General features: G+C 35.0%; 2 protein-coding genes across 3 annotated transcripts in view; one reads left to right on the top strand and one right to left on the bottom strand.

The window, feature by feature from the left end:
• The window catches only part of LOC149424818 (agrin-like), a 683,339-nt gene that overhangs the window by 191,174 nt on the left and 465,435 nt on the right, over nt 1-26,730 (top strand). The window lies entirely within an intron of this gene.
• Nucleotides 12,985-19,627, bottom strand: LOC149424822 (uncharacterized). 2 transcript variants are annotated; one of them, XM_089647197.1, is made up of 2 exons: nt 18,470-19,627; nt 12,985-17,122 (listed from the first exon to the last, which is right to left on the bottom strand). In XM_089647197.1, the coding sequence occupies exons 1-2, from the start codon at nt 18,684-18,686 to the stop codon at nt 13,605-13,607; spliced, it is 3,735 nt and encodes a 1,244-aa protein (XP_089503323.1). In that variant the 5' UTR covers nt 18,687-19,627; the 3' UTR covers nt 12,985-13,604. The 2 variants fall into 2 exon arrangements, with proteins under 2 accessions (XP_089503323.1, XP_089503331.1); XM_089647205.1 differs by having other exon boundaries at nt 12,985-16,407.

Raw genomic sequence — 26,730 nt, 5'->3', positions numbered from 1 at the left:
CTCAGAGCATTTTCCACTGTAATACCTATAGAACAAGGACAGCATACCTACCTGACGCCTGTGCTCTAAATATTGCAGACTGTTTGTTAAGATTGGGGAATCTATCAAACGGACCGCCCGTTTCTGCACAGAGTCAAGGGTTTTTTTCAGGTATTTTGTGGCTCCGGACCAGAGATGGCTGCCAAATTCGAAAAACAGAAGGGCGCACTTGCGATTTGAACAGGGTCAGCAGTTGTGTACTATTAAAGTATCTGCGGGCCCTGTACAGTACGCCCAGCTTCTGAGAGGCCAAATTTACTCTGGCTTCGATGGAGCCCTCGTACCTGAGCTGGTCACTTATAGTTACACCAAGCATATCAATGGAAGGCCTGTTCGGAAGATTGCTTCCGTTGAAGGAGACTAGATTATCATTTGGATCCCTTTTAGACGTAATCAGACAGGATTGGGTCTTTGAAACATTAAATTCGACGAGATTATTTTTACCCCAGGAGGAAATACTCTCGAGATAACCGTCCATTCTCTGCTCCAAAGCCCTTCAAGCCGTTGGAGTTTGTGTGTCCTTTGGGGGCCTGTCAAATAAAAAGTTATCATGAACCGTACTGTCATCCGCGTAACAATGAATCGGTGCACATGTCAAAAAGTCATTGATGTGGAACAAATACAAAGTCGGAGACAGAACCGATCCCTGTGGGACGCCAGCATTTATAGAGTGCGAGGAAGAGGTGAAACCGTGAGCAACCGCCTGAATCGACCTGTCCCTTAAAAAGTCAGCAATCCACGTACACAGGGATGCGGGAAGTCCGTAAGAAGGCAATTTGTTGACAAGTCCTCGGTACTAGACCCGGTCAAAGGCCTTGGATATGTCTAGTGCGACCGTTTGGGTCTCACCATGACGTTTCAGGCACCGCTCCCAAACATGCGTCACATACGCGAGAAGATCACCGCACGAGCGGCTCGGCGAGCGATAATAATCATAAAGGTGTGTTTAACGAAAACAATTTTTCGTAACTTTTTTGTAAACATTTTTTTTGACACCTCACAAGATTGCCCCTGTATATACAGTGTAAAGGCAGGAGAGCTATGTCGCCTTTCAGTTGGACAGCGTTGTGAGACTGGTTAAGGTAGGGACTGTAGGAAGGGATTTATTAATGTGAATCTTAAAGAGGCCCGGATTATACGAAGCACGGAAACACAAAAGCGAGTTAAAATATCGGCCCGTTCTCATGAAACCAACATCATCTCTAAACTGGTGTTCCGCTAGTGGCCTTCGAGTTTCACACATGTGCACCGGTGCACCGGGAATCAATAATGCTAGCTCCTTAGAGTAGGCTTCATTAAAATACCCACAGAACAGACTCAGAATGTCCATTTTGGGTCTCTGCATTAGACATGGCAATCGGACTGATAACAATTGATTGTCAATCAGACAGAATTAAGTCATATTTATTTTTCGGAATAACTTTATTGAGTAAAACCTCAAATTGTAATATTTAAATATTGAAGACAATATTAGTGATTTTTAAACGAAAATCTGAAACAGAAAAATCAGAAAAGGAAACGGTCACATCTGGGACTCGAACCCAGGACCCTTGTCTTTCCGGGACAATGCTCTACCAACTGCGCTAATGGGACCCTATTCCCCTCGGTCACTTTTAACTGTATCATACTTCGAATAAGAACTACCAACATTGTCTTCATTTTTTCACCGCACATTTTTATTGGCAACTATCTTTATGTATGATCGCAAGATTCAACCCGAACTAAATGCAATCCAGACAGCGTCTTTTTTTTTAGATAAACCTATCTTATTTTTTATTTTTAATGTGCGACATCTGTTGACTTTTCTGCAAGTCTAGAATGAATATTTATTTTTCGGAATAACTTTATTGAGTAAAACCTCAAATTGTAATATTTAAATATTGAAGACAATATTAGTGATTTTTAAACGAAAATCTGAAACAGAAAAATCAGAAAAGGAAACGGTCACATCTGGGACTCGAACCCAGGACCCTTGTCTTTCCGGGACAATGTTCTACCAACTGCGCTAATGGGACCCTATTCCCCTCGGTCACTTTTAAATGTATGATACAGGTCACTTTTAAATGTATGATACAGTTAAAAGTGACCGAGGGGAATAGGGTCCCATTAGCGCAGTTGGTAGAACATTGTCCCGGAAAGACAAGGGTCCTGGGTTCGAGTCCCAGATGTGACCGTTTCCTTTTCTGATTTTTCTGTTTCAGATTTTCGTTTAAAAATCACTAATATTGTCTTCAATATTTAGAATTAAGTCAGTTTATCAAGTATTGTGGGGTTCCAGCCCAGAGGTGGGTCCCAAATTCAATTGTTTGAGTGAACTCGAAATTTGTATAAGGTTAGCAGCTGGATACAATTGATGAATCTGCTAGCCCTTGAAAAGACGCCCAGTTTTTTGTAAATCTGCTAGCCCCATACAAGACGCCTAGTTTGTTGTAAATCTACTAGCCCCATACAAGACGCCCAGTTTGTCGTAAATCTGCTAGCCCCATACAAGACGCCTAGTTTGTTGTAAATCTGCTATACCCATACAAGACGCCCAGTTTGTCGTAAATCTGCTAGCCCCATACAAGACGCCTAGTTTGTTGTAAATCTGCTAGCCCCATACAAGACGCCTAGTTTGTTGTAAATCTACTAGCCCCATACAAGACGCCCAGTTTGTCGTAAATCTGCTAGCCCCATACAAGACGCCTAGTTTGTTGTAAATCTACTAGCCCCATACAAGACGCCCAGTTTGTTGTAAATCTGCTAGCCCCATACAAGACGCCTAGTTTGTTGTAAATCTACTAGCCCCATACAAGACGCCCAGTTTGTCGTAAATCTGCTAGCCCCATACAAGACGCCTAGTTTGTTGTAAATCTGCTAGCCCCATACAAGACGCCCAGTTTATCGTAAATCTGCTAGCCCCATACAAGACGCCTAGTTTGTTGTAAATCTACTAGCCCCATACAAGACGCTCAGTTTGTTGTAAATGAAAAAAAATCTCAACCTTTTTTGGTATGTTTTTAACCCCTTCGTAGTAACGCGGTACGATCTGGGAATAACGGCGTATAATAGAATAGGTACTTAGACTAGCTACAGACTTCTGAATAATTGGTATTAACTTATTATTATTCGCGATACTTAATCAATGTCTGGAATAATGTACGCATTTAAAACATGGCGTTGTTTAACGAAACGCTTCGTGGTTGCGGAATCACCTGTAATAATTCCAGGCGCTCTTAATATCATACAAGTCACACCGAGTCATTAATCTTTGGTTTTCTCCAGAAGCCGTTAGTTAATTCTGGCGGAAAATTTGACAAACAGTGTGTTATTAATTAAATATAATATTTAGCTCCCTTACCACCCCTGCCGCCACTGCCGCCGCTGCCGCCGCCGTCGCCGCTCGCTAAATTGCTGTATATATTGTTCAGTAAATTATCAACAGCACCTAGTGCTCATTAATACTAAACGCAGCTTAAGACAAAACCTGTCTCCTTAAATTAAAATAAGGCGTTCGTAGAATGTACGTGTATGTCTATAGTTCTTACGCATTCAATTCAACGATTATCACAAAAAATATGCGTAGTGTAAGGTTTAAGAAATCGTGGGCTTTAGATTTAAACTATTGAATAGACGCATGACTAATTTTGTTGAAATTCGTAGCAATAATTTAAAAACTAGTATGAAAGGCGTCCAATTCATCTAATGGAAGTCTGCGTGGTTATTTTTTTTTTTGAGGAGAAGAAGGAGAGGAAAAAGAAAAAGATCTGGGAAGGAAAAATGTATAAGTGATAGGTAGGAATCGAGTAGAATAGAATAGTGTATCCAGGAGTGACTGACGTTTGAATTGATGGGTCGAGAGAGTCCTGCTGGAAATAAAACATGTCCCTCAATGAGTCTCTCTAAATCTGGACCGCCTCACAGTAAGTGGGCAGACCTAGACAATACTCACCCCATGTATCCGGGCACCCCTTTTAAGTCATCGAACCACTTTGAGTGACTTATGGCAGAGGTGTTGGTTATCCAATAAATGATTCTCGGGGCGGTGGTACCCTTATCCTAAAACCGGTACACTTAAATTGTTACCTGTATTACTATACCCTCATATAAGCAGCTCTCACAATGTTGGATTCTGTTACAAAACTCATTTCATTGGGCACTATCATATGATAATGTTTTTAACGATTGTTTATTAACTGTTGATGTATGGTCACACGGCGAGAGCTCTACCTTTGGCTTTAAAGGCTATCTTTCAATTTATAAATACGCGTAAAGTCAGGTCAAAATAAATTTAATAATACCTTGTTTGGCTTCCCACTGGATCGGGAAGCCTCGCGCACTCTGGCCCTAATATTTAATTTGACTCTCCCATTCTATAAAAGTCGCCCTTTCTAAGGATTTCAGTTGGTCCATCCTACTGCAATGCAGTAAATCAAGGTACAAATAATGCCAGGTATAATAACGTATTAGTGAACTTTTTTATACCATGTCGTCTATCGAAGTGCATATTAAATATTCAGAGCTTTAATATGGAAAATATAATGAGATGAAAAATAACGAAACGTTTTCTAAAAATTGCAATTATTTTATAACTATTCATCAATTTACAATTTCCTGAAGTGCAAAAAACTTGTCTCCTTTACCGAAAATTACAACCCCAAATTCATAGCTTCACATATATTTCTCAGAGTTCATTGTGGCAGAAAATAATAAATTATTAAACTTTTATATTTTATATAACAATTGAAGTATTTGACTTCCCTAATTTTATTTATTGTTATTAAGTTTAATTTGTAGAACTCCATTTTTTTTTTTTTTTCATATACAATAATATTATTATTGGGTTTATAAAAACAGTTTATTTTTAAACAAGTTCTGCTGTGTATATCAAACTGTCTGACAGTTTGATAATGCCTTTAGAGGGCGAAACAGCTGTCACGCGTAATAATAATTACACAGCAGAACTTGTTTAAAAATAAACTGTTTTTATAAACCCAATAATAATCCCTAATTTTAAGTTCTACACTGGGAATAAGTTGGAATTAAAAAAAGTTCAATATCATATCGTTTACATTTATTAAATTAAATAGTGACAATTTATTCCATTCTGACATTTACAAAATAATTGCACTAATTGCCCCAAATTTTATACAGGTATGGCTACGAAATATATTTTCATAATGTCGAATCATGAATTAATTGTTTTACGCGAAATGTCAAAACACGAAGTTAATGCCTATTTTATTAATATCATCACCACGGTTGTGGAGTAGTGAATTCTTCCATCTCAGATATCGCGAAGGGAATTACTTTTTAAAAACATTTCAATATTCTCAAATATTCGCAAGAAAAAATAACCTATATAAGTACCTAAGATTAGAGATTTTCACGGCCTAAAAGTATTATGGTGATGCCGTGTTGCGCCACCTCCTTCTTTAGTGTGCACATATGCTCTGATGATGGACTCTGTAATGCTGTCCGAAACGTTGGCTAAAGAAGGAGATAGCGCAAATCGGCATTATACCCCAAAAATAAATCTGAATAAAATATCTTATAAAATAGATCTGAATTTCATTACTTTCCAAAAATCTTTTCTTTAAGAATTTACTGAAAACCAAATTTAATAACGTTGTTATTACGTTATGCATATATTTGAATTTGTATTGTAGCTGTTTCGGCGTTCAATGCCATTATCTCTAATGTTTATCCCTTCCTTTTCTCTTGTATCTATAGTCCCATTGGTTCTTAGCAATGGATCTATTTTACTGTGTTAAGAAAAATATGGTGAAATAAAAGAGTATTTATTTTTCGGAATAACTTTATTGAGTAAAACCTCAAATTGTAATATTTAATTATTGAAGACAATATTAGCGATTTCTAAACGAAAATCTGAAACAGAAACATCAGAAAAGGATACGGTCATGTCTAGGACTCGACTTTAATTAGGTAAATTTATTTCAATATTTTTTATACATTTTTCAATATTTTATGTAACCATGTATGTATAAAAAAAAAATTAAATAATAAAAAAACTCAGGACCGAAACGGGTCTTCCAAGAAAGACAAGGGTCCTGGGTTCGAGTCCTAGATGTGACCGTATCCTGTTCTGGTTTTTCTGTTTCAGATTTTCGCTAAGAAATCGCTTATATTGTCTTCAATAATTAAATAAAAGAGTCTCCGTAACTTATCCCACTTGTGTATAAACGTGGAATTATTTAGAAATCTTGCAGACGCCGAGAAGCGCCTTGCTTGAGGTTTCCGATGGCTCTAAGGCTGTAATATCTTCACCCCTCGAAGTCGCTCGCAGTGTTATTGAATTAGCGAACAAAACGCAAAGCCTTTGACTTCTACCATGCCTAGCGTCTAACGCCTAGTGCCTAGACTGTCTAGTGCCTAGCCATCGCATGGGCCGGGCGTGGGAAGCTCACGTTTTCTCTTATAATGAGAACCTATCAAATAATCACACAAATAATCCTTTCAAAGGCAAGAAATAAATCTTTCTGAAGTGCAAAACCTGTTCTTATAGTTAGGTATGTAGTTTGCAGTGTGTTTTAGACTCACAAACTGTTTTAGTTTTAACTGACGAACCTAAGAAATGTCAGCATTAAAAAAACGTAGTGTTTTATCTGAAATGTTTTAGGCCGACGTCATTATTTTCACAATTTCTACATACAAATTGACGCACACAATTAGTAAAAAAACGGGATATTATAATTGTTGGATTTATAAAGCTGAAAGTTTTATGTGACAAAACATCAGAACATAGACAGAACATTATCAAGAAAAAAATATTCACAAAATATACTAGCTTATAGGTAGGTACTGTATCGCTTGTCACCAAAGATATCAGAAAACCTTGTCACATTCCTGGCACATCGATTTGAAATTACAATAAAATTCAAAATAAATCCATGCCCATTGAAACATAGTTAAAATCACAACCGAAATAAGCATGTTTGATAATATTTTGTTAAGGGTGATGAAATTACTACGAAAACAGGTACCAACTTCTAGTCAAATAATATTTTGAATCCTATTAATCCAACAATTCAATAGGCAATAATTATTTCTTGGGCGCATTCTAAAAGCAGACTTTTCCTGCCAATATACATATATATTGGCAGGCATATATATATATATATATGCCTGCCAATAATAAATATATTATTTAATAACCTATATAGGTCAGTTTATGCATCTCACACAATAAATTTTAGCTTCATGACTCATATTGTATTTATGAATTAATGTCTACCCAAGATACCATAAATAGAACCTTTAAGTTAGACCTCAAGTCAAACCGAATACCTTAGGAAAAATATTAAACGTATATTGAAAATATTATTTACACAGCTAAATCTCAATCAATAATAATTCATACACTAGGTCCCGTGGACAGTTGTGGATGTTATTTATAACCAGGAAAAACCTGTTATTTCGACTGTCTGTCAATCGTTTTGTCATCGTAATAACATTTCAATCAATATCCATTGTAACTAACAACAAAAAATTAAAATCTAAAAATGTTCTTTGCGAATTTGCGGTGAAATTAGATACATCAATGCCGGTCGGTAACTAAACTAATTAATAATGAAACAACGCTCAGGCCCATTGGTGACGTAGTAATTTTTTTTTGTGTTTCTTTACCCAATAATAATAATTGCATTGAACAAACTCAAAATGAATATTAAGACATAATATAGTCAAATAGTGTTCAATTTATGCAGTTAGTATGTCTAGAAAGCTATTTGCGTGTAGATCTTGCCTACGGTGTATTTGAAGATTACAGATTCCTAATTGAATCCGCCTACACTTTTCTTAAAATGATGGCAATGAAGTAATTATTGTTTTATGCACATAATAAAGCACGAAACCTTAATACCGCAATAAAATTTGAACATTATCTTCCACTTATTTATGATCTCATTTTCGGGATAAACTTTGATGCATTTACTATTCAACGTCATCTTACCAACAACCGCCATCTACATCTGAAGCCCTGGGATTCACTCTTTACACAATGGCATTAATTGCTGGAGACTATTTTGTCTCCGCCCACACCGCCCTCGTGATGTGTGCCCACTTCTCCAGATACACTGAGGTGAACTAACATAGGCTGCACGGGGAAAGCGATTGACAACAATTAAGGTAAATAAACATAAAGACTATAAACATAAACTCTATCTGTATGATACTCAAAAAAAGTCCCTCGTCACCACATAAAAGCGCTGTGCCCGGAGTAAAATAGAAAATATGAAGAATATTTTATTTATTGTTTTTGTGTTTAATTCGTAGAACTCCATTTAATTTTTTTTATAAATTTAATTTAGATTAAATTTGATAATATTATTATTAAGTTCTGCAAGTGTTTTAGTTTTTTTATTATTGTGACAGCTGTTTCGGCTTACAAGGCCATTTTCAAACTGTGGTTAGTCCACAATACCCCACTTAACAACAAGGGTCCTAAACCATTGCATATAGAAAAAAAGGGCATTAGATTAAATTTACTTGAACAATTAGAAATCAATAAACGAACGAATGACCCAAATTTAACACTAATTAATAAAGTACGGAAAATAATTTACTCACCACTTCTCAGTATTTTCACAAAACCCAAGCAGTATAATGCACCCAAATAATTCATAGCAATAAAGTCATTAGTAAATAATTAAGAACCCATTACCATTTACTGAGGGGAAAACATAGATTGGTTTAACCAACAATAGATCATGTCATCGGTGTAACCAGTAATAAATCAATGTATGCACCTTCAAAATTTACATTTGAAATAGTATAAATACGTCGTCTCAATGTGGACTATCCACAGTTTGAAAATGGCCTTTTAAGCCAAAACAGCTGTCACAATAATAAAAAACTAAAACACTTGCAGAACTTAATAATATTATCAAATTTAATCTAAATTAAATTTATAAAAAAAATATATATATATATATATGAAGAACTCTATTAAAAATCACCATTTCCCGCTCACAGAGTCCCAATGATTGTGATTCCTGCAAAGAAAAAAAATAGAAAACCAGCTTGATGAAACATGTAATATTCATTATATTTTAATAGATAATTAAAATAATTTATTTAATAATCGCAAATTCTAGTTTGTAAATAATTTGTATACACCACCATTTCATGAAAATAATCGACATTTTTCGAACCAATGGCTTCTTCGTCAGTAAAAACGAAAAATAATAATAACATATGTTTCAAATTTTTGTATGAGAGGCGCTAATATTGTCTTAAATGATTAAACTTATAACATTAATAAAGGAAAAAATAATAACGAAAAGAAAACATAACGTCAATGTGTTGAGTTTTCTATTGAAAACGGTTTAATTTTGATGAATAATTACCGTCGTGAAATAAACACGTTCGCCCACGCTGACGGATCTAATAATACATAAAATATTAGCATAAAGCTTAATTGTATTCACTCCGTTAAATAGCATTTTTGAAATATTGACAAGATTTCATTTTCCTTTATTCATTTATTTCTATACTACCCTTATAGTTTAAAAATTAAACATCCCTATTTCACTTATGAAATGAAATTGAATTCTACATCAAATATAGATGATTAGAAGAGAACGGTTACGTAATGAAATATGAATACAGTTAAATTTCATAGCGCAATAGGGATTTTTAATTATTTAAACTATAAGGGTAGTAACATTGAATCTTTTCAATATTTAGAAAATGCTATTTAAGGGAGAGTGAATACAATTACATCAATCATACAATCTACTTGCATGCTCATCAGATCTGATTAAAGATCGTCACGATCAATATTGCTATTTTTCATGATTTCTGCTATGATGATGGTATATTTTCCTCAATATTCGAAACCTTTAATCAAGAAACCAAAAAGTAAAACAACATGAAAAGTAAGTAAATAAAAATGTTTTAAAAATAATAATTTCGAGCACATTCGTTATGACATGACGTGTCGAATCTAGCACGTGTTATTTTACCCGCTGCTTCCTGAAACCCTTCATATGAAACTCTTACACTTTGTCCTGGTTTGTTTGCTTACAAACAGTGGCGACGCGTGTTTACGCAATGCTTTTAATGGTGACTCCGACTCGACTGGAGCACATGCGTCACTAACGACGCTCTGGTCTAACAAACGCATCTCTCCGGGATATGTTTTATATTCTACTATTCATCTCCTCCCGGAACTCCCACACCGCACGGTTCTCTGTTGCTCTACAAGCCTTTGCGGGTTAGGTTTAATTGTCTGAAGCTATTTTAATACACCTGCCGCTGGGGACGGGATTGAAACCTGGCTCTAGGGGAAGGGTGGAGGGTTGCAGACCTTTATTATTCATTGTTTCTCTTTCTTCAGAAGATAAAATAAAAATCTTTTAGAAAGTTTATGGATATTCTAATTTCAGAGCAGTTAAATATGCATGGTAAATTATCAGAAGAAGGCGGTGTTTATTTTTTTATTTTTAAGGCGTGGGTTTCAATTGCAAAAGAAGAAAATCCTTTCATTTATTCAAAATATCTATTTTTAACTGTTTTCGGGATTGTATTTCCAAACTAATTACTTTTAGAAGTTGTATTGTAAGTCCTGTGAAATTTAAAAAAAAAATAACTTGCAGTCTTTGTTTTTTTTCCACGCACGAAATGAAACCTAAATTTTTGAACTCAAAGTCATATAGTTCAGTGCAGTCCATGAAACTATGAGTGTTTTTACAACAAAATAAAACGCAGTTTATGGTTTTAGTATGACAACCACAACAGGGGTTGTCAAAATTTCTAAATAAGAAAATTTTAAATGTATTATTTAAGAAACTTTATAGTACTGTTATTTTTTTCACAAAGTTTATAAACGCATAACTTTAATTTGTAGATATTATTCCTTGTTTAGTATACCTACAACACACAACAGAAACCATACACCCAGTAGTGGGTGATGATCTCACTCCCTCATGCTATTACGGAAGTGTGCGTGATGGTAAGGTAACAAATGTTCATACATGCGGAACTTCAGCTGTCCAGGTCCCGCCCGTTGATAAATGAAGTGGTTTTATGTAATATTAACTATATTGTGATAACACATTAAAAGTGTAAGCCATGGGTTTAAATTGCAATAAAATGTATGAATAAATGGACAAATTTGCATTGAAATTTTAAAATGAGGGGATAACTGAGTAACTCTCATATTAAGTTTTTTATTGATTTGCTGATCATTAAAGCCCTTCCTCAATTACTTAAAAGATTTATGTTTGCCTTTTAAGGCGGGATTGGCAGCCACGTGAGTTTCATTTATATTATTTTGTAGTAAAACTTACCGCCAAAGGAATTATTATGCTTTCGCTTTACTTTCCGTTCGCCGACGAATATTGGCAACCATTTCCCAGGGAAATTCTCTCAAATGCCAATAACGTATGATTTATGAGCTATTTTCTTGCATAACTTACAAACGTAATTTGTACTCACAAATTAGAGAAACAAATTTACGTGAGTTTTTAATTAATGTGGAAATATTGTTAATTACTTAATGACTTTTAAAACGAGTTAAAAAGTTTTCTGCAAATGATGAATGTTAATTTTAAGCTTAGCCTGCGAAAAAATGTATTCACCTCAGTACTCCTTTAGCAACTTTCTTGTTACATGCTTTTATAAAGCACATACATATTATTTGTTAGAAGGCACCTATTAAATCGATGACCAAGAGCAAATTTCAGAGAGAAAATCTTCTCAGAATCACACTAGTTAAAACCACAATTCAGAATTTAAAACGTCGCTCGAATAGTCAGGTGCTTTTCCACCTTCTTTTCCCACATCTCCTTCCCCTCTCCAGTACTTTCATCCTCACAACACACTCCATTTGGAGATGCCATAGTCTCACTGGTTCCAGACGGTTGGAAATATTTAGGCCCCTCTAAGGTATTCAAATAAAAAAATAATAAAAAAGTTACAAATCCAATAAATATGACATCTCTAAATCACACCCTTTCAAATGCCATATCGAAATATTAAAATAAAATAGTTCAATAGATACAAACACTTGGAACTTCAGTTCTTTTTCTCCGAAAAATTGTTTAGTTTTTTATGCTCCAATCATCATATTGATGAAAATAATACTAAAATGGAATTGCGTCATGTAAATGAATAGTATTAAAATGGAATTTCTTCAGGTATTAAAGGCTTCAAAATTAATAAACTAGCTCAGACCCTTGTTAGATCACGAATTATAATTCGTTAGTAGATAATTATCTTAGTGAATCTAGTAGGTAAATAATACTTTCTTGAAAATATAAAAAGCGCAGACCCATGAAAACCTAATAAGGTGTGTTTTATTTTTTTCTTGCCGGCTAGGTAAATGCAACATTATGTACATAACATAACTAGTAGGTAAATAATACTTTCTTGAAAATATAAAAAGCGCACACCCATGAAAACCTAATAAGGTGTGTTTTATTTTTTTCTTGCCGGCTAGGTAAATGCAACATTATGTACATAACATAACTAGTAGGTAAATAATACTTTCTTGAAAATATAAAAAGCGCAGACCCTTGAAAACCTAATAAGGTGTGTTTTATTTTTTTCTTGCCGGCTAGGTAAATGCAACATTATCTACATAACGCAAAAAATATTTCTCTTTACAATGAAGAATATAATAAACCACATAAAACAATTAAAATTCAATTTCAAAAAATTATCGGCCGTTGGGGTGCTTTGAATTTGTCGGTTGATTTCAATTCAGCATTTCATGTTATTACAGTTATATACATAAACCAGTATTTTTAATTCACCCTTAGCTTACAAGCAAAAATATCACACAATTGTCTCAAATAAAAGCTAAATCTTGCATTATCGGGAATAGGGTATGTTCAGGATCTTGACTTCACTCTCCTGACAGAGCAATCCGGCGTGGTGAGTCACCAGATTCCAAGGAAGTATGACTGGAGTAACTCTTCAATAATAACTCCAGCTCTCGAATAATGGTCTTTATTTTAACAATAAAAAAGACCCGTAGGGCAGCTCATGTAAGGTGAGCCCAATATTGCTATCTCTCTCCGCGGTTTTATTAACCACATGTAAGTGAAAACCTGGCAGCTCCGCCGTTTTGCCAAAACGACCGCCCAAGACGGATGGTAACAAGAGAAGAAAAATTAAATCCGTGGCAATACGAAATTGCCCCGGCAATCGCTAACACAAAATAAATGTTGCCACATCATTAGGGTGACAAGCACCAATATTAATATTTCAGTACCTGAAATCTTAACATATTCCCGCCCCAAAACGAGTATTAAGGAATAGTCGTTTTTCATAAAATAATGTAGGAAGAGATTGCAACATTGGTACTCAGAATTTACCCAACAGGTTCACATACAAAAATAAACAATATTCAATACATGGATATCAAAATAATAACAAAAAACTTATAACAACGTATATAACCCTATGTCAGACTTGACATTAAAAAATAAAGTCTAATAACGTAGAAACTTCTGGTGCGCTGCACCCACTTATGAGAAAATATCTTATCACTTGGCACTGTTGAGCCTGACGGCATTTTGATTCACACATAACATCACTTTTAGTGTTGTAATTGCTTCTTAATCCAGGTTGGAGGAAGGATCCTCCATGGGAAGTAGACAGAGCTGTGTCACGGCTCTTTTGGTGACACCTCTGGCCGTCCTCAAGGAGACGACGCGGACGCGTCCGTCTTGACCAGGGTAGATCTCCGTCACTCGCGCCATCCTCCAGTACTGCGGAGGTATTTGGTTGTCTTTGATGATGACCATGTCACCAGGCTGTAAACTGCGTTGACGTCCTTCTTGCCATTTGACTCGGTTCTGCAATTCTGCTAGGTATTCCCGGCTCCATCTGTGCCAAAAAGATTGAACAACGGTAGACATCTTTTGGTAAATATTAAGCCTGTTTGTAGGCAGATGATGGATATCAAGCTCAGGCAATGCTAACAGGTTGTCGCCAATAAGGAAGTGTGAAGGAGTGAGTGCGTTTAAATCATTTGGATCTGATGATAATGGAGTCAGAGGACGGGAATTTAAACAAGCCTCAATCTGTATTAGTATGGTATTCATGCCTTCGTATGTCAAAACAGTTGACCGCATTGCCTTTTTTAAATGTAACTTAGTCATTTTAACTGCACTTTCCCAAAGTCCACCGTGATGCGGTGAGCGGGGAGGCAAGAAACTCCAGCTAATATTCTGCTGGGCTAAAAAATTATGGATTTCCTTATCAGATGCCTTCAAAAAATCAAATAGTTCAGTAAGTTCCCTATAACTACCTGTAAAGTTAGTTCCATTATCACTAAAGAGTCGTGAGGGTTTACCCCTCCTAGCTATAAATTTTTTCAATGCATTCATAAATGCCATTGAAGTTAAATTAGTCACTAATTCTAGGTGAATTGCCTTCGTTGAAAAACAAATAAATAAACATATGTAAGATTTTACACTCTTGGCATTTCTGGTTAAACCAGACTTAATTAAAATTGGACCTGCATAATCTATGCCGGTTACATAAAATGGTCTTTGGATTCGGAATCGGTCAGCAGGAAGGTCGCCCATGAGCTGGCGACACTCGCGCGGACGGACTCGGAAACATACAATACATTTATGCAGTGCTCGCTTCACTGCGTTTTTACCAAATATTGGCCAAAACCGTAAACGCAGTAATGCGAGCAGAGCATTACATCCTAAATGCAAATTCTCATAATGCAGATGGGTTATTATTAGGTCAGTCAACTTATGATTTTGTGGTAACAAAATTGGATGTTTTTGAGAGACCGAGGTAATATCAGATTGTGATAGTCGACCTCCAAAACACAATAACCCATCCTTCATAAAAGGATTTAGTGCCTTTACCTTGCTCTGCCTAGATACAAATCTTCCATCACTCAAAGAGGCTATTTCATCACGAAATGCGAATCGCTGAGCGTTCAAAATCAATACATGCATGGCATGTTCCAGTTCGATTACAGAAAGCTCGTCGACCCGCATCGGTTTTCGTTTAGAACAGTTATGTATGAAACGTAACATATAAGCAACTACGCGCCTCAGTCGTCTTAATGAAGAATAATTATTAAATATTTCCCAATCGACAGGACTACTAGTAACCAAAACTATCCTCGCCGTTTCTGGCAACTCCGTGGGAGTATCAAATGTAGAACGTGGCCACTTATCCTCGTCGGACGTGAGCCATGGTGGTCCTGACCACCATAATGAAGATGATTTCAACTGCTGAGATGTTATTCCTCTGGAAATTATGTCAGCTGGGTTTTCAGTTGAACAAATGTGACGCCATATAGCGCCATCACCTTCACGTTGTATTTCTGATACGCGGTTAGCAACAAAAGTAGTCCAACGATACGGTTCTCCTGCAATCCAAGCCAATGTTATTGACGAATCACACCACAAAGTGGTGTCAACTGTTACTTGGAGAGCTGCCGTCACCCGCTTCATTAATTTAACTAATAATTGTGCTCCACATAACTCAAGACGTGGTAACGATAAATTTTTTAGTGGGGCTACACGAGATTTAGCGCATATTAACTGTGATTGGTGAATGCCGTGTTCATCGGTAGATCTTAAATACAGACAAGCGCCATATGCTACTTGAGATGCATCGCAAAAACCGTGTAAGCTAAAAGATTTTTTATTGAAGCAGAAAATTTTCCTCGGTACCCGAATATGATTTGCTTTACTGAGACTCAGCGTGTAAGTCTGCCAGGCCAATAAAAGGTCATTGGGTAGCTCGTCATCCCAGGATGTTTTTAGCTTCCACAATCTTTGCATAATTATCTTACCGACAATGATTAATGGGCCTACCAGTCCTAAAGGGTCAAAAACTTTTGAAATTAATGATAAAACTTGACGTTTTGTTACTTCTAACTTTGAGTCTATGTTTTCTACCTGATAAGTAAACTCATCAAGTTTGGTGTCCCATATTAATCCTAGAATCTTAGCTTCATTGGATTCATTTGGCAATAATTCCAAATTATCTTTAGAATCATTAATTGAGGGTGCATTAGACCTCCATTTTCTAATCTCCATGCCTGCTGTAGCAAGCGCATTAATGATTTGGGATTTAAGCACGTGACAAGTATCAATGGAATCACTACCAGAAAGAAAATCATCTACATAAAAATTTTCCTTAAGGGATTTACTAGCTAATGGATGAGTAAATGAAACGTCATTACCTAGCTGGTGTAGACAACGTATTGCTAAATAAGGCGAAGGAGCCAAACCATATGTCACCGTGTTTAGCGTATAATGTTTCAAGCAATCCTCCGCATCCCTTTTCCATAATATACGTTGGTAATTTCTGTGTTCCGGGTTGATATTAATTTGGCGGTACATCTTTGCAATATCTGCGGTGACTGCATATTGATGTTTTCTGAAAAATACCAAGTGACAAAATATATCATTTTGAATGGTGGGCCCAATCATTAGAGCGCGATTCAAAGAAATCCCTCGAGCGGGTTTAGCCGACCCGTCAAAAACAACACGAATTTTAGTAGTTGTGCTTGCTTCTTTAAATACAGCGTGATGTGGTAAATAATAAGTAATTTCATCGCGTTTTGGAGGTTCACATTCAGTCATGTGACCTAACGCAAGATACTCATCAATAAATTCCGAGTATTGTTCCTTTAAACTAGGTTGTCTTAAGAATTTCCTTCCCATTGACGCTAATCTACCTTTAGCAATACTAAATGAATCTCCTAATTGAGATAGGTTAGATTTAAACGGTAAGTTGACTACAAATCTACCGTTTGCATCGCGTTTATGCGTGCCTTCGAAAATCCTTTCACATTCACTATCTTCCAGAGAGTGATGCTTACTATTTTCGGTTTCTTCAACCTTCCAAAACCTTTCTATTTGGTTCTGCAAAGAATTTAATGAAATATGACAAACTTTAACTGGCCTCGTATTATGACGACTCTGTACAGCTCCTGATATTATCCAGCCTAGCTCCGTTCGATGCAATGTAGGTTTACCCTTTCCTAACTGTATCTGATCCGTACGAAGCACTTGCCAGAAAACCTCTGCTCCGATCAGCATATCAATAGAAGCTGGCTGGTAAAACTGCGGATCAGCTAACCGGACACCGTCTGGAATGTTCAACATTTTTGGGTTAATCACGGTCTGTGGAAGATTGCAAGAAATCTCATCTAATACCAAACAAGATATTTCATCCTCGTATTGAGAACATAATGATTTAAATTTAATGTCAACTGTTTCCTTTACATGAATTAAATTATTATGCAAACCTGAAACAGGTATGTTCAATTTTGTACAATGCAAATTTAATCTCTTACAAGTATCCTTTGTAATAAAATTAGACATTGAACCTGAATCCAAAAGTGCGCGTATTTTGTGTGTTCCACCGTACGCGTCTTCTATTTTTACTATTACGGTAGATAGTAAAATTTCTCGCCCGTTCATGTCGCTATGACACGCTAAATTCACTGGTGCCTCCGACTGACCCTTGCCAGTTGAAGTACCCGCTTGTACATTATCAGTATTGATATGTAACAGAGTGTGATGTTTTCGATCACAAACACTGCATTTTTCCTTCCACCTGCACACCTTTGAAGGGTGCCCCGGTTTTAGGCAGTTATAACATAAATTGCTCTCTGAAACGAACTTTCTTCGTGCCGCTGGTGCTTTGTTAACAAATATTTTACAAGAATAAATGAAATGGCTGTCATTACACAGCATACAATTAACGTTGCTTGACGCTAACGTAACCTTGTTCGTAGAATTCCTTTCCTTAAAATTAAAAAACTTTGGTTTTGTTGCAACTGGTTCCGCTTTCTGTTGCATTCCACCATTATCACCTTGGATAGTTTCCAGGATCTGCGACCTTTGTGAAATAAAATTGCTAAACTGCTCGAACGTAGGATAAATTTTATCGCACTCCATGGATTCCCACAGGCTACGTGTGTGATTATCTAACTTTGAGGTTAGAATATGTATAATTAATGTGTCCCAATGTTCTGTTGGAAGCTTTAAATTATGTAAAGCTCTCAAATGAATGTTTGCTTGATCAATTAAATTTCGCAATTCATGATGATTCTGTCGTTTTAACGGTGTAACATTAAATAAGAAATTCAAATGTCTATTTGCAATAAGTCTGACATTTTCGTATCTTGAAATAAGCATCGTCCAGGCTGCAGTATAATTATCCCCGGTTATTTCTAGAGAACTAATCAAATCAAGTGCGTCTCCGGACACATAACTAATAAGGTAATGAAATTTCTGAACATGATTTAATTTACTGTTATCATGAATTAGGGCAATGAACGAGTTTTTAAAAGTCAACCATTTATGACTATAACCTGAAAAAATTGGTATTGATATTGGTGGTAAATTCACAGATGTATTCGGGACATTTTCAATCTTCTTAAATTTTGATAATATTTCCTGTCCTAATGCAATTAAATTAAAATATGTACCTTCAAAATTATCCCTCGCGTCATGATCTTCTGATTTATTCAATAAATCAATCTCCAGCTGAATTTTGGAGAATTCCATCAGAGAAGGTTTGATGGCATCTAATCTCGACGACAATACGCTGGGCCTAATATCATTTTCGTTGCTTAAATAGGTTTCAAATCTCGTTAATGAACCTTTCAACACCCCGCGCTGTCTAACCAACTTGTCGAGTTCCATTTTTTAGAAACGAATAACACAATAACCTGATTTAAAACTTAATACACAACTCGAAACGGCAGTTTGACGTTTTGACGTGAATAAAATAATACTATGGATTATAAAGAAACCAATCAAAATACTATGGCATGCAAGGACGAACGACTTGCAAACGCGTGGCTAGAGATGTACGTAGGCAAAGCAAAGTTATTCGGCAGAATACAACAATAAAAATTATTATCACCAACAATTTTATGCTATTTTGAAAGCATCTGATTATGAACACCCGAATATAATTCGATATAATCAATACGAAATAATGTGGCATCTACACAGATTTTTAGCTTTTTTAAATGGAATTTGAAAGGACAATGAAAGGAAGGCTACAACCTGATTTGCTGTGCATGCGAGCGTCGTGATGAGGCTCGCTTGATCAATCCAATGATGGTGATGAGGACGCCGACTGGACCACTCCCGATGATGATGAGGCCCGACTGGACCACTCCAAATAATGATCTTCCGTCTCAAATGGATCAATCCAAATAATAATCATCCGGCTCGAAGGACCAATGTTCAGGATCTTGACTTCACTCTCCTGACAGAGCAATCCGGCGTGGTGAGTCACCAGATTCCAAGGAAGTATGACTGGAGTAACTCTTCAATAATAACTCCAGCTCTCGAATAATGGTCTTTATTTTAACAATAAAAAAGACCCGTAGGGCAGCTCATGTAAGGTGAGCCCAATATTGCTATCTCTCTCCGCGGTTTTATTAACCACATGTAAGTGAAAACCTGGCAGCTCCGCCGTTTTGCCAAAACGACCGCCCAAGACGGATGGTAACAAGAGAAGAAAAATTAAATCCGTGGCAATACGAAATTGCCCCGGCAATCGCTAACACAAAATAAATGTTGCCACATCATTAGGGTGACAAGCACCAATATTAATATTTCAGTACCTGAAATCTTAACAGGGTATCATGAACCCTAATTCAGTGTAACTTTGGCCAAGTACAGAACAGTACCTTCTGGTAATCGTTTTTTCATTCTAATTTAATAGAAATTAAGTGATCCATAACCACGACCCATGTTAAAGAAAGCAAATCATTCCCTTTGTGTGAAAACACTATAAAACAATCAAACAGTTTTTTGATGTTGTTTACTATTTTGAAATTCCAAAATGATTTGCCGGGTGGCAACTCGGGCCTCACTACAACGCGGGTCTCTTCAAGACCCAGGTTAACGCCTTATTTTCCAAAAAGCCACCCCACACAGCATTCCCAAAGATAACAAGGGCCTGAATTATTTTTCTCACCGCCTCCCTTATGGACCACATTTAAAGACGGTCTTGATGCTAACATGAGTATTAGGATGGAGCAGCATATTTCATTGAAGGTAATTTTTTCATAATTTTTTAACAATGCGCGCAAGTTTTTTTTAACATAATTAGAAAGTTAATTTATAATACTCTTTTAATATAACCCTTAATTACTCATATTTATGCCAAATAGTAATATAAAACACATTAAAATCATCATCCTTTTATTTTATTGAAAATGATGCCCTGTCTCCAAGTCATTCCTTATATTATATTGTAAATCAGAATTCGCCTTTACATTCCAATTCATTTATTATCTAGGGTTTTAGTAATAAAAATAAGAAATTCCAAAGTAAGCATATGACCACCCATGAAATGGGATTTCGTTTTGCCCTGTGTTTTTTAAGATTTTGTGACCAAAATTAACTAAAGGATTTGGTAAGAACACCTACAACCCAATAGTTGAAACTTACGTTTACCAAAAAGTGGTGTTACTCGAAACGACTGTGCCTATAGAATTTATCATTAAAATAATTTTCCTTATAAAAAAATAATAAATTGATGGGTAGATAGTATTGTATTGTAGTATTGTAGATACTAAAATATATATATATATATATATATATTTTTTTTTATTAAATTTTTACATGATTTTATTATTTTGAGCTAGAATCCCCTCCCCAAACACAAGAACCTTGTCTCCTTGACGAGTAAATGCTCTTATTATTTTTCTTAATAACACTGCAATATTTAATATTTGTATTTAAAAATAATAATAGCCTTTCCTAACCATAGAGACCAGGTTCTTGTATTTGGTGAGGGAGTTCTAGCTCAAAATAATAAAATCCACAGACATGTAAAAATAGAATATTAAAGTATAAGTGGACAAACAGGTCTTTAAAACACGACGGCGTAGCCGAGTGCTCGAAATAAAGCAAGTGTTTTAAAGACCAGTTATCCACGAATACTTTACGCTATTTTTTTTATTGGTACACTTTGAAAACATAAATATTGATATTTTTATTAAAAATTTGGAAATAAGAACTATTAATGAATTCGTGATGTGACATCACAATATCTTGTTGTCATGGAAATGAAAAACACAATTGACATTTAGACTTCACATTTTGTTGATTTGTTGATGTTGCCATGGTAACTTTAAAAAACGCGCGTTCCATAAAGTGCGATTTAAACACGCTAGAGCGTACTTTAAATGAGTAAAAAAGGGCACCAATAACAAAAAATATTATATTATTTTCGATGAATCGTTCGATTACAATTAGTTCCCATTTCGAAAATGTCAATCCGAGTAATTTGGTTCATTGATCCAAAGTTAGAGACAGACAACCAAAATTAGTATTTTTGAAAAAAAAAAATTCAATACAAGAATATTGTTTTGTTTTCATCAAAACAACGTTACAAAAGTTTTCGGAGAAGCCTGCCTTATTTTAAAACAATTAAACTACGCACGCTAAAAGCAATGGTAAGAAAATATTTATAAAACGTTGACAAAATTTCTTTGAAATTTAATCTCGGTCCATTTCATAAAGATAATTAGAGGCCCTGCGCACTCACTCCTCTCGCTTCTCATAAGTCGGCCCCGGGCCTATCCCACTCTAACATTCCATTTTATATTCCATCCACGCTCTCCGCCGCAGGTTATCTCTGCATTTGATACGGTGAATGTTTTTTTAATAATGTTGACAAATATATATGGCGTACACGAGTACACTCAATTTTACAAATCGCCACTTAAAAGTAAAATTACGGCCCCATTATCTGATGTTTTACTTGTATAAAAATAATTGAGGATTTATACAAGTAAATTGTTTTAACATTTTCTTCCAATAACGTAACGTAATTTTAAGAGTTCAATGCGATTTTAAATTGGATAACGTAACAACAGTTAACAAGAACTTTGCAATGGCTCCACAAATTATGTAAAATGACGCCAGTATTCATATTTAAAATGTGAATATCGACCACCACGCGGAAGAATGAGTTTTACACTTTTGATTTGTTGTGTATAATTATTCTACTGAAGTTGTACTTTTTAAATAAATGCTCACCACTGTATACTTTAATTTATTACACAAACAGAAGAGAACTCAACAAGACATAATAACAAAGTTTTTTTTTAAAGTTTAATTAACATTCCATAGTATAAACACCGTTAGAAATAAAGCTGTACATTTATTGTTGTTTATTGTTAATTTACATTAAGACATTAATTTCTCGTGAGGTTTTAACTTTTGTGGAGATAAACTGCAGTTTTGACAGACGCAATGCGAGATATTACTTTTACCTGGATTCTTTGAAAAGTACATTGCAATTAATATGACTCCGTTACTTGAACGAAGAAGATTTATAGAATAGGTTAACCATTTCCAACAATAAACAATAAAGTTAAATCATCCATTATTTAATGCTCACAGCCGGTTAGAATTAAACTGTCGCATACGTATTGAATTTTTTTGTAAGTTGGATTTATCACAATTCAAATCGCCTGCATAAATCCATCTAAATACCTCAAAGGGGAAGGATGGAGGTAACGCATCAAGTTTCGCGTTCAACACAATCAAGTTACAAATAGTTGAGTAGGTCGTTTCAGGATTTCACAGGACTTGTTTATGATATTAATACAGACGATCTGTGTGTAATAATCCAGCTCAGATACAAATGGCATCGCCTTGGTAGAGACAAGACTGTTTCTCTTAACAAATGTCGAGATTACAAGATCTCTCTACACCCATTCCTCGTCTACTCCCATTTCTCATCTTACCAGATTTCGCTTGTCCTCAGCGTCCCGGTCATTTATTTTCTCTATACATCATAAGCCTACCCGGGGTTAGCGCGAGGGAACTCCGTTAAGGCTCATGCTTCCATATTGTTGTAACTCTTATTTCTACTTATAAATGTAAAAACTTTACTCGCAACGAACAAAAAAACAATATGTTAAAATTTTAGGTTTACAAATTAAATGCTCCTAATATTAAAATGATAATTTATGACGAAATCAATTTTAAAAGTTAATAATCTTACACGTTCTCTCAGAGGTAACTGGAAAAATATAAAAAATAACGAATTAATTTATAATTTATAATCTCAAAAATCTTTAAATCAATTATATTTGTAATATGTTCCCAATCTCCCTTCCACCCCCACTCTTTATTTACCTCCACCCCCAGTCACACCTCCATCACAACTTCAACTAATGAATTGACCGCTATTTTATAATAATGTAAAATTAGTACCAACATATTTACCCCTAATGGAAAGTTGGTTCAGAAACCAATCAGAAAAATACTCACTGTTTTTATACAAAGTGAAAATGATTTAGTTTTAGCCAAATACGAATAAAAAAAAACTCATCATTAGCATTGTCTTTCTTTCCATGATGGCAATACAAAAATGTTAATACGTGAATCATTGAACCGGTTGGTCTTAGAAAATTATAATAAATTCCATGAAATCGACAATAGCTGAATTACTGTACAGGGCATTAGTGCGATTTTGTATGAGTGGCATTGAAGCCAAATTTAGGGTGAGGGGAAATTGCTTGGTAGCCATCTTGTAAGACAAACTTTTGAAATTATCTCTCTGCAAAGTGGTATTTATATAACTCTTTTAAAATTATTTTTAATATAAATACAAGGGTTTATGATTTTTTGTTTATTTGGTGAGACAGGATATGTGATAAAAAATCAAGAAAGTTTTGGCATGTTTCATACATCTTCTTCTTCATCCCGCGGATTCAATTTTTTTTATCAAATAGTTAAATCCAGGGCTTCTTAGGTCCATGCTGAAATATGTAAGAACGTTTTTGATTTGTACACGAGGATAAAAACCATTTTCTTTGCAAGCTATGAGACTATTGCACCAACTATGATATTCAAGTTTGATGTGCAAATTTGTACGTAATACGAGTATAATGTGAGAGGGTTACCTATTACCTTCACCGTACGATTAAACGTGAAATAGTAAACAGACCTTAATCATTCTATGTAGGTTAACCCTTTGGAACAATCCATATCAGTAAATGCCACTTGCATTTTATGGTCTAAAATTGTTACTTAAATTCAAACAAAATGAATAGGTAGGTACCTCACGATTGCTCCATAAATATACACTTATTACATCTTTGAATGTTTCGTATATGCATTACTTTAAAATTATTGTTAATTTGGTCAGTTCTGATCATTGAGATCTGTTAAATATGCTTTTCAAAAGATTAAAAAATTCGTAACGGTTTTTTAAACCTCAAACCAGCTGAAAGTCATTAAGTCATAAGCATTACTTTACCGAGGCATATCCACGGTGATGAAATTCTCAAATAACTATTACAATTGATTTAATTATAATACCTACCACATACATTTTAAGTGTTTGCTGCTTTATATTCTCTAAAATGATGTATATGGAAAAAAAACCTTTTTTTGTAGAAATTATGTTCCATAACGCTCTTTTACGTTCATGTACGTCTAAATAATACCATAATTCTGTTTAGGTTTTCAATATGTTTTACCCCCATTACGCACAATAAAGGGTTGAGCTTGTAAAGCGACTCTTCTTCTCTTCTATTCTAGCTAGACTCATCAGCAATCGGGATTTTTTTTTTACCTCATTTCCAAGTTTTGATTTCTTGGGCCTTTCGGGGAATTGGCGCTCGATCGACTTTGTAAACAAACTAAACTTGGCATTGTGTAGAGTGCTCTGTTAGGTAAAAAATAATGTTGGTAGGATAATTCATTGATTGAAGATACGCTAGGTTGGCATAATTTAGTAACAAAACCTTATGTGACTCCAGACCAACGTATTATTTACTATTTACTGTTGGACAGACATACCGACTTGAATGTGAATTTCTCATATTATCTTGAAATGAAAAGCGGTTGGGCAGGGGAAGAAGAAGGCGATAAAAGGGTCATAAACAATAATGTTTTTTTGTTATATTTAAGCATAAAACAAATTGTCTGATTTTGGAAGTATTTACATACAATTTTTTTCTAGCCACAAAAAACTAACGCTGAGGAACTAAAGTACCGATAATAATTTTAGAATACCACGCAGTGTTGTCCACAGCAGAGAGAATTTTTTTTTTTTCAAACTTTATATTTAATTTTCGCTGGACTTTGAACTCTTCTGCTGCAAATTGTGTTATTGTGGACATAGTATGTACGTTTGTGTTGTTATTTTATGTTAATTTATTGGTCATATTCATTACCAGTGGCGGTTCATGGCATATCCCATAGGAAGTTCTATCTGAGATCTAAAAAATGTAGAGAAAAAATCACTCATCTATAAATTCAGTGTTGATATTTTCCATAAATATTTTTTCTCTAGATTTAAAGGAATTTCATCATGTGTGAGTGCTACAAAAATTAGCCACCCAGCTACAAGATATATTTGAACCATATATTCAGGCTTCTGTGGCAGACTCTCGACTAGCAAGCCGGAGGTCGCGGGTTCTAATCCCGGCATGCGCATGTAAATTTGACGCCAGAAAAAATATTTTTTATAATATAGAAAAGCAACATCTTTGGTAATAAACTTATTTACAACAATTAATACACAAAAATGGCAAAAAAATACTATTCCATACAGATTAGACTGCATAAACTCACTTTGGAGAAAGTCGCCACTGTTCATCCCTTAGTGACTTTCCTTAGCATTGGGAAGTTAAGACAATATCCTCGGAGGCCCACCTAGTACCTTTCATACCATAGTTGTCAGAAGGGCTTAATAGAATTCCATAGAAAATTTGCAAAAGAATGGCAAACAAATCGTTTTTTAAACATATTATTGCCGCCTTTCTTCTGTTCCTATGGCGCCACAGGGAGAACTTAAAGTGTTTCGCGAAAAACGTCGGCTCGTATCTTCTTGTTTTTCTCATAAATAATTAAACTTGGCTAAGGCGAACTCGCTCCCTACTCCTTCTCCTTGCTTCTTACTCCATCACGAGTTGCCGTCAACCGCTGAGAGTGCTCTGCCAGAACAGCACTTTTGTAATGTGATTAACCTTTTCCAACGAACTTGACAATTTTATAGGTCAATTCAAATTACATTTATTTTCATTTATACTAAACTTAGATGGTTTTCTTAGTCAACTTTGTTTTTCTACTAATTAATTAGTTTAATCCCTGATAGTCAAGAATCATTTTCAGTTCGTATGTAATATTACCAGTTATCATCAAACAAACTAATTTCGGTTTTGGGTCTGTCTATAAGAGATTATAACTCTAGTCCAACAAAGTTGAATGCAAGGGTTATTTTAAATTTGATTTAATGTGTTAAGAATTCAGACATAATTTGATAACTTTTAAATGTCCAAAAAATATATTCATGAAATATGTTGTAGTTGAGTTACCGTTGTGAATATTTTTCTGATGTGTTCTTTAGACGAACATTCGGCTTCACAATTCATTAAATTGTAATATCCCATGATTTTTTACGTAAATAGATAAAACTTTTTTTACAATTTTTCCAACTTCATACATTTCCTATGTTGCGATATCGGTGAAATTCGTTCCCAACGAAAATTCTAAAATATTAAGCTTTATTTTTTCATTACTACAAGCCGGTAACAAAATGGTACATTGTTCTAAATATAATTTTCCTAAATCTGACATAAATTTAAATGTTTTTTTACTCTTATTTATATATATTTTTTTTTTTATTTTTTTTTATTACAAGATAATACATTACAAAATGATAACAAATTAATAATGTATTATTCCCAATGAGTTTATA

This window comes from Hesperophylax consimilis, chromosome 3, assembly GCF_061612785.1.
Source record: "Hesperophylax consimilis isolate HC1 chromosome 3, BYU_Hcon_1.0, whole genome shotgun sequence".
Classification (NCBI taxonomy): domain Eukaryota; kingdom Metazoa; phylum Arthropoda; class Insecta; order Trichoptera; family Limnephilidae; genus Hesperophylax; species Hesperophylax consimilis.
The sequence above is the reverse complement of the archived record's forward strand: the minus strand, read 5'-3'. Positions and strand labels throughout refer to the sequence as shown.